We start from the raw sequence: 9,086 nt of genomic DNA, 5'->3' as shown, positions 1-9,086 counted from the left end.
CCTTTTGTTAACATGTTCTCCCCAGGTGTAAACCTTTTGTTAACATGTTCTCCCCAGGTGTAAACCTTTTGTTAACATGTTCTCCCCAGGTGTAAACCTTTTGTTAACATGTTCTCCCCAGGTGTAAACATTTTGTTAACATGTTCTCCCCAGGTGTAAACCTTTTGTTAACATGTCTTAGCATGTTCTCCCCAGCCACTATACCATCCCATTCCCATCCATACTCTCTTTCTGCTCAGTTTTTTCCCCATCCTTTGTGGTCAAAGGTCAAACACCTATTCCCAGTCCAGACAACGGTGTAGAGCATGGAAATGTTGAGACACAACAAGTAGAAGAAACAATATTTATTATACTCTATATACAGACATTTACAGAAATATGCAATATTGACAGTAGTTATGCTCCTTTAGGTTTACGAATCACATTCATATAGAGGACGTGCTTTGCTTTAAGAAAATGTATTGCTGTTACATTTGTAACAGGTCGTAACTGTTATTATACAACTGTTATAATACATTGTTAACTGTTGTATGTTGTGTGCTTATTGATATTGCTAATAAGGCATATGTTAAACTAGCAACTGTAATTACTAGCGAGCAAATAATAACAAAATAACCATCAACAAATCCCTCTGCTATAGACATGGTTATAGCACAATGTAATTCAACTTCCAGCAATGTTCAGTTCAATTCCAGATAGTGTGTGTGTATGTGTGTAATGCCTTACTCTCATACCTTCACCTCACAATCCTACTGAGAGTAATGCCATTAGGCTGGTAACAAGAAGTAGTGGTGTAGTTATCTTTCCTGCATTGGCCGGAGGTTGGTTCCTAGTCCTCTCCTTCTCCCTCTCCGCTGCTCTCTCCTCCCCCTCCCACTCCTCCTCTTCCTCCTCGTCCCCAGGCTCCATGCCTGTCTCCTCCTCGTCCCCAGGATGCGTGCCTGTCTCCTCCTCGTCCTCCTCGTCCCCAGGCTCCGTGCCTGTCTCCTCCTCGTCCCCAGGCTGCGTGCCTGTCTCCTTATCGTCCTCCTCGTCCCCAGGCTGCGTGCCTGTCTCCTCCTCGTCCTCCTCGTCCCCAGGCTGCGTGCCTGTCTCCTCCTCGTCCCCAGGCTCCGTGCCTGTCTCCTCCTCATCCTCCTCGTCCCCAGGCTCCGTGCCTGTCTCGTCCCCCTCATACACAAGCTCTCTGTGTGGGGTAGAGCTCTCTGTTGTCTCCTTCTCAACATCAGGCTCCTCTGAAGGCTCGAGGGCATCAGGCTCCTCAACATCAGGCTTGTCTGAAGGATCGGGGGCATCAGGCTCCTCAACATCAGGCTCGTCTGAAGACTCAGGGGCATAAGGCACTGGGGGAAACAGTGATGAAAATTCAAAAGGCACTCGCACATCTGAGCAATCTTTTTTGCAGGTGCATGATAACAATTAGACAAGATGAGGGAAAAAGGAAACCGCACACTGCTCTTAATAGTATGACTGATCTTTAATAAGCTTTGATGAGAAAACAGTGATGAGAAATCTAAAGTCTTAGAAAGTTATTACAGGGCCACTAGTCCATAGCAGTCAATCTATCTCCACAAAGATGGGATATCATGATCAACCACAATTGGCTGGATACTGAGGTCAGGTTGGAGAGGATGAAGTTTGACACAAGAGCGAGATAGTGCTGTGAATTAAATGGAGGGGGGGGGGGGGTAGTGTGATTGATAGGTGCTGAATTCTTACCGCAGAGGTTCTGATCACATTGCGGTACGTTGTCTGGGCACTTGGAGCACCATTCGCCTTGCTCATAGGGTTTCTCATCCTTAAACTTATCTCTGAAATGTAAATGCAACACAAGTCAATGGTCACTCAGCTAGGGCTGTAAGCCAGGGACCAAACCTAACGCAAACCCTAACACTAACCCTAACGTAACCCCTAAGTCTAACCCTAACGTAACCCCTAAATCTAACCCTAACGTAACCCCTAAGTCTAACCCTAACGTAACCCCTAAGTCTAACCCTAACGTAACCCCTAAGTCTAACCCTAACGTAACCCCTAAGTCTAACCCTAACGTAACCCCTAAGTCTAACCCTAACGTAACCCCTAAGTCTAACCCTAACGTAACCCCTAAGTCTAACCCTAACGTAACCCCTAAGTCTAACCCTAACGTAACCCCTAAGTCTAACCCTAACGTAACCCCTAAGTCTAACCCTAACGTAACCCCTAAGTCTAACCCTAACGCAACCCCTAAGTCTAACCCTAACGCAACCCCTAAGTCTAACCCTAACGCAATCAGTGAAATGCAATGGTAAGAATTAATTATGTTAATCGATGTATTCTTAGACATTGTCTAAGTGTGGAAATAGGACATAAGTGTGTAAAGTTGTACATGTTATTTGGTACCATACTTACTTTGGGTAATAATTGCAGACTAGGAAGTTAACTTTCTCGAAGGACAGCCCCTCTATGGTGTCACAGCGATGAGCAGCACAGCCCACAGAGTGAGAGTCCGCCCACACCATCTGAAACACCCCCATCAGTCTGATCAATTTACAATGTCTTCATCGTCACCACCATCATCATCATCCCCCACCATCACAGGGGTTTATACACACAGGAGTAAGCACACCAAGGAATATCCAACCTGTTACAGTTATAGTACTGTCTCAGGTTATCAGAAGTCTAATTCTACCAATTCAGTGACACTGTCTAGCTCTTTCTAGGTCTCTCACCTGAGTGTAGTGTCCACACATCCTGTCCTCCTGGCAGCTGTTGTTGTTGTAGTCGTAGTCTAGGTGCTCCAAGAACCACTTCTCCATGGTCATGTTGAGGTCCAAGGGCTCATTCGACACAAACAGGTTCTCTCCCATGTTCAGCAACTCTAGATCCGGGTTCGGTTCCCACATACACTTCACAGCGTAGCCCTCAGCTAGGATCTTCAGCTTCTCATCCCATTTCTGCAGGGATGAAGAGACAAACTGTCATATTACCATCAGTGGTCCTCAGTAGCTTAGTTGGTATGGCAGGATGGTGGGTATGATTCCCGGGCCCACACGTTCTGAAAATGTATGCACGAATCACTGTAAGTCACTCTGGATAAAAGCATTTGCTAAATGGCATATTATTGTATCAGTAATCTACCTGATTGCCTCTAACCTGTATACTAGATGTATGTAGGTGTAGTGCTGCAGAATGACAGACAGGGGGAGACATTAACCAACATTGAGGACCATAACAGAACTCTTTGTATTGTAGCCCCCTGGACAACTCTCTTATATTAGTGTTTCAATACATTACTGTATTAATATTAATCATACTATCCACCATATTGTAAGTAAGATTCCTAAACTCACATCTTATTGTCCTATTTCCTGATTCTAAAGAGGACAGTTTTTTTTTTATTACCTGTATTACCTGTTAAGAACAAATTCTTATTTTCAATGACGGCCTAGGAACAGTGAGTTAACTGCCTGTTCAGGGGCAGAACGACAGATTTGTACCTTGTCAGCTCGGGGATTTGAACTTGCAACCTTTCTGTTACTAGTCCAACACTCTAACCACTAGGCTACTAGGCTACTAGGCTACACTATACTGTACATTAGATTACATTGAACTATACTGTACATTAGATTACATTACACTATACTGTACATTAGATTGCATTACACTATACTGTACATTAGATTACATTACACTATACTGTACATTAGATTACATTGAACTATACTGTACATTAGATTACATTACACAATACTGCACATTAGATTACATTACACTATACTGTACATTAGATTATGCTAAACTATACTGTACATTAGATTATATTAAACTATACTGTACATTAGATTACATTGAACTATACTGTACATTAGATTACATTACACAATACTGTACATTAGATTATGTTAAACTATACTGTACATTAGATTATATTAAACTATACTGTACATTAGATTATATTAAACTATACTGTACATTAGATTATATTACACTATACTGCACATTAGATTACATTACACAATACTGTACATTAGATTATGTTAAACTATACTGTACATTAGATTACATTACACAATACTGCACATTAGATTACATTACACAATACTGTACATTAGATTATGTTAAACTATACTGTACATTAGATTATATTACACTATACTGTACATTAGATTATGTTAAACTATACTGCACATTAGATTACATTACACTATACTGTACATTAGATTATGTTAAACTATACTGTACATTAGATTATATTAAACTATACTGTACATTAGATTATGTTAAACTATACTGTACATTAGATTATATTAAACTATACTGTACATTAGATTATATTACACAATACTGTACATTAGATTACATTACACAATACTGCACATTAGATTACATTACACTATACTGTACATTAGATTATGCTAAACTATACTGTACATTAGATTATATTAAACTATACTGTACATTAGATTACATTGAACTATACTGTACATTAGATTACATTACACAATACTGTACATTAGATTATATTAAACTATACTGTACATTAGATTATATTAAATTATACTGTACATTAGATTATACTAGTCACACCAACATTCCCATGTAAACTATTATCCTTCAATATTAAATCAAACCTCTACTAAGGAACCCATACGGAGAACCTTTCGGTAATATGTGTATCAGTGGGTGAGGAATGTTATCTGATCATGTCAGTCCAATTCTTCTTCAAGTATTGAGATTGACAGAACAAGAGGACGTGATTACACTTGGCAGATAAGGCCGGATCGTGACTGAGATTGATCATTGTTGTGGTTGCTAATTTGTTTCAAAGAAATGCAGAGATGCAATATCGTACGAATGCATTTTGTGTTTTTTGCATTGTGAACTGTCCAGACAGAGAGGTGCAGTGTGGAGTCATGTGAAGTTCAGTTTATGTCCTGTCACAAACAAACACTTGTATTGGAGGATACTAGTTGAAATTCCACAACATCTGGCGTGCTAGCCTCAGGACATCAGATCTCCTCCTCTCTGTGCTTTAACAAACAGAGCAGTACTGTATATCATTGCTGTGCTTCGGGCCTGAGATAACAGAGGCGTCATCTGAGACCATCTGGTCAGTGGTACAGATGTGGGATCTTAATTTGAGCCAGTTTGCGACAGCAATAAAAAATTATCCTGCAGCAATAGGAAAAAGGAATTATTATGTGGATTATAATTCATGAACATTTCTTGTAGGGGCTGATCAATTTTTCGTTAAGGCAAATCAAGTCTGACACAGTCAATTAATCACCAAGTAGTGACATAGAAACACATAGTAACCAATTACATACAATAAGGTTGTGTTTTGAAACCTCCATTAAAATTTGATGGAAGCTTCCAGAATAAAAATAAAGAAATAAAATGTATTTCTCAGATACAGTGCCTTGCGAAAGTATTCGGCCCCCTTGAACTTTGCGAACTTTTGCCACATTTCAGGCTTCAAACATAAAGATATAAAACTGTATTTTTTTGTGAAGAATCAACAACAAGTGGGACACAATCATGAAGTGGAACGACATTTATTGGATATTTCAAACTTTTTTAACAAATCAAAAACTGAAAAATTGGGCGTGCAAAATTATTCAGCCCCTTTACTTTCAGTGCAGCAAACTCTCTCCAGAAGTTCAGTGAGGATCTCTGAATGATCCAATGTTGACCTAAATGACTAATGAGGATAAATACAATCCACCTGTGTGTAATCAAGTCTCCGTATAAATGCATCTGCACTGTGATAGTCTCAGAGGTCCGTTAAAAGCGCAGAGAGCATCATGAAGAACAAGGAACACACCAGGCAGGTCCGAGATACTGTTGTGAAGAAGTTTAAAGCCGGATTTGGATACAAAAAGATTTCCCAAGCTTTAAACATCCCAAGGAGCACTGTGCAAGCGATAATATTGAAATGGAAGGAGTATCAGACCACTGCAAATCTACCAAGACCTGGCCGTCCCTCTAAACTTTCAGTTCATACAAGGAGAAGACTGATCAGAGATGCAACCAAGAGGCCCATGATCACTCTGGATGAACTGCAGAGATCTACAGCTGAGGTGGGAGACTCTGTCCATAGGACAACAATCAGTCGTATATTGCACAAATCTGGCCTTTATGGAAGAGTGGCAAGAAGAAAGCCATTTCTTAAAGATATCCATAAAAAGTGTTGTTTAAAGTTTGCCACAAGCCACCTGGGAGACACACCAAACATGTGGAAGAAGGTGCTCTGGTCAGATGAAACCAAAATTGAACTTTTTGGCAACAATGCAAAACGTTATGTTTGGTGTAAAAGCAACACAGCTGAACACACCATCCCCACTGTCAAACATGGTGGTGGCAGCATCATGGTTTGGGCCTGTTTTTCTTCAGCAGGGACAGGGAAGATGGTTAAAATTGATGGGAAGATGGATGGAGCCAAATACAGGACCATTCTGGAAGAATGTGACTCCACCTGATGGAGTCTGCAAAAGACCTGAGACTGGGACGGAGATTTGTCTTCCAACAAGACAATGATCCAAAACATAAAGCAAAATCTACAATGGAATGGTTCAAAAATAAACATATCCAGGTGTTAGAATGGCCAAGTCAAAGTCCAGACCTGAATCCAATCGAGAATATGTGGAAAGAACTGAAAACTGCTGTTCACAAATGCTCTCCATCCAACCTCACTGAGCTTGAGCTGTTTTGCAAGGAGGAATGGGAAAAAATTTCAGTCTCTCGATGTGCAAAACTGATAGAGACATACCCCAAGCGACTTACAGCTGTAATCGCAGCAAAAGGTGGCGCTACAAAGTATTAATTAAGGGGACTGAATAATTTTGCACGCCCAATTTTTCAGTTTTTGATTTGTTAAAAAAGTTTGAAATATCCAATAAATGTCGTTCCACTTCATGATTGTGTCCCACTTGTTGTTGATTCTTCACAAAAAAATACAGTTTTATATCTTTATGTTTGAAGCCTGAAATGTGGCAAAAGGTCGCAAAGTTCAAGGGGGCCGAATACTTTCGCAAGGCACTGTAAATATTCAGAATGCTGCGGATTTGTTGGTCATGACACATAATTCCAGTCAAATCCCAATAGTTCTATAATGTTCTGAATGAATGTTATGAACCCGTTCGTTCACTCTGCAATCTCAGTCCTGTTTACTGAAACAGGCATGAACGTGAAATATGAAAATGGCCCCAGTGGGGCGTCCATCAAAACACAGAGACAGGCAGAGACGTCCCTGGAACCAGTCAATGGCAGATAGCAACTTAAGCAAGCACATTACACAGTATACACACATACACCCATGCGCGCACACACACACACACACACACGCACGCACACACGCACGCACACACACACACACACACGCACACACACACGCACACACGCACGCACACACACACGCACACACACACACACACACACACACACACACACACACACACACACACACACACACACACACACACACACACACACACACACACACACACACACACACACACACACACACACACACACATTCCCATGCATTGCACAACACTGGACTCAACTCTGAACACCCACTCGCACTGAGGCACAGACAGGCTCTATCAACAAAGTAATTCCAGTAACTCTGGAGGTCGACAAAAATCTTGGGATTACTTCTATAATGTATATTCAGATTTAAAACGAAGAAGCCCTGTTTTATGGCAACTTCCTGGCGTGGTAAGATTCATTAGTGACTAAAACAAGAGTGATTATTTATGTACTAAATGTTCTATACTACAACCAACGTTTGATCAGCAAAACGATGATATTCTAGATGGTTATGACACTGTAGATGGTTATGATACTGTAGATGGTTATGATACTGTAGATGGTTATGACACTGTAGATGCAGCCAGACTTTAGTTTTTGATACGAGACAGTTTTAAAGCTGAATACCAAACAGATAATTTAATAATGAACAGCTATCAGCATGACACCAAAAGGAATCTCAATCAAAAATTCCCTCTCCGGAATTTGGCTTTGTATCTACCTTCACCTGCAACCAACTCAAGATCAATTATACTCCAGATTAGCCCCATGAGAGGAAGTAATGCTGCGAACCATACCAGGAGACAGCGGGGCTGAACTCCATCAATCCTTGCAGCCACACAGTAGGAAATCTCAGGATCCAACAAGCTCATCACCACAAAGGGGTTCAAACACACCATTTCCACACCTGCTAATGCAGAAGTGCCCTGACTGAACGTGTCCCATCCTGCAGGAGACAGCAGATGCAGCTAGAGTTAACTGCCCATCCATCCTCCCCAGTCACGCAGCCCTTACCACTTTACGCATGTAGGTGGCACTGGGTACCACCTGGCCCCGATAGCTGTTGTGCAGCTCCATGAGGGTCTCCGTGTCCTCCTGGCTCAGCTGGCAGGTGGCTGGACACTGGGTGACGATGACATACAGTCCCACCAGGCCAGTCAAGAGAGCTGTCCCCCACAGCATGTCACTCTGGGAAGTGAAGTCCCCGCTCTCTCTCTCTCGCTTTCTCTCAATAATCACTTCAGATGTCTGCCGGTGTCAGACGTTGTGCCTTGCTGTTTGTCTGTTTCTGTATGTGAGTGCGTGTGTGTTTACGGTGTGTACGTGTGTATTTTGTGAGTGTGTGTAGTGTGTAGTGTGTGTGTGTACTCCAGCTGCTCTGCTTCTTCTCTTAAATGTAAGGCTCAGCCTCCTTAGCCTGGGTATATTAAGAGGGAGTGGATCCACCCCGTTCTCCACAGGAGAACCATAACATTGACTCCCCTCCTCACCCTCACTAGGTCACATTACACGCTGCTCTGACTGGTACGCACCGACACCGCACCACCCGAAAACAATCACCCTATTCTTACAAATCTGGTGTGATTTCAGGCAGGACACAGACACAGACTGAGCTACGTAGAGATTCGGATACATGTCTCTGACTCACACACAGTTGGCCTTCACTATGTGCTCATTTGCTCTAAATACTGAGTCAGGACACAGATTTCCCCGTAGTGCACCAAACAGGAAATATCTTAAAGCCAAGCATGATGAGTGAGCGGCATTAGGCAGTTGATCTATGTTGTGTATCTCAC

At 41.7% G+C, this 9,086-nt stretch overlaps 1 protein-coding gene across 2 annotated transcripts; it reads right to left on the bottom strand.

The window, feature by feature from the left end:
- Window positions 1-329: 329 nt before the first annotated feature.
- On the bottom strand, window positions 330-8,759 carry LOC110492622 (peptidase inhibitor 16). Of its 2 annotated transcripts, XM_036947640.1 has the most exons (6): window positions 8,305-8,759; window positions 2,709-2,933; window positions 2,389-2,498; window positions 1,720-1,811; window positions 1,050-1,343; window positions 330-980 (listed from the first exon to the last, which is right to left on the bottom strand). In XM_036947640.1, the coding sequence occupies exons 1-6, from the start codon at window positions 8,470-8,472 to the stop codon at window positions 742-744; spliced, it is 1,128 nt and encodes a 375-aa protein (XP_036803535.1). In that variant the 5' UTR covers window positions 8,473-8,759; the 3' UTR covers window positions 330-741. The 2 variants fall into 2 exon arrangements, with proteins under 2 accessions (XP_036803535.1, XP_036803534.1); XM_036947639.1 differs by having other exon boundaries at window positions 330-1,343; window positions 8,305-8,758.
- Between the last annotated feature and the right edge of the window lie 327 nt (window positions 8,760-9,086).

Source organism: Oncorhynchus mykiss, chromosome 16, assembly GCF_013265735.2.
Source record: "Oncorhynchus mykiss isolate Arlee chromosome 16, USDA_OmykA_1.1, whole genome shotgun sequence".
NCBI classification, from domain to species: Eukaryota; Metazoa; Chordata; class Actinopteri; order Salmoniformes; family Salmonidae; genus Oncorhynchus; species Oncorhynchus mykiss.
The sequence above is the reverse complement of the archived record's forward strand: the minus strand, read 5'-3'. Positions and strand labels throughout refer to the sequence as shown.

What these genes read in the sequence shown, in the direction of transcription:
- LOC110492622 (XM_036947639.1), bottom strand. Translation starts at nt 8,472, where the DNA reads ATGCTGTGGGGGACAGCTCTCTTGACTGGCCTGGTGGGACTGTATGTC. An exon ending in TGTGTGGACACTACACTCAG is followed by an intron (nt 2,499 to 2,708) that starts GTGAGAGACCTA and finishes GGGGTGTTTCAG; the next exon opens with ATGGTGTGGGCGGACTCTCA. An exon ending in ATGTGATCAGAACCTCTGCG is followed by an intron (nt 1,344 to 1,719) that starts GTAAGAATTCAG and finishes TGTTTCCCCCAG; the next exon opens with TGCCTTATGCCCCTGAGTCT.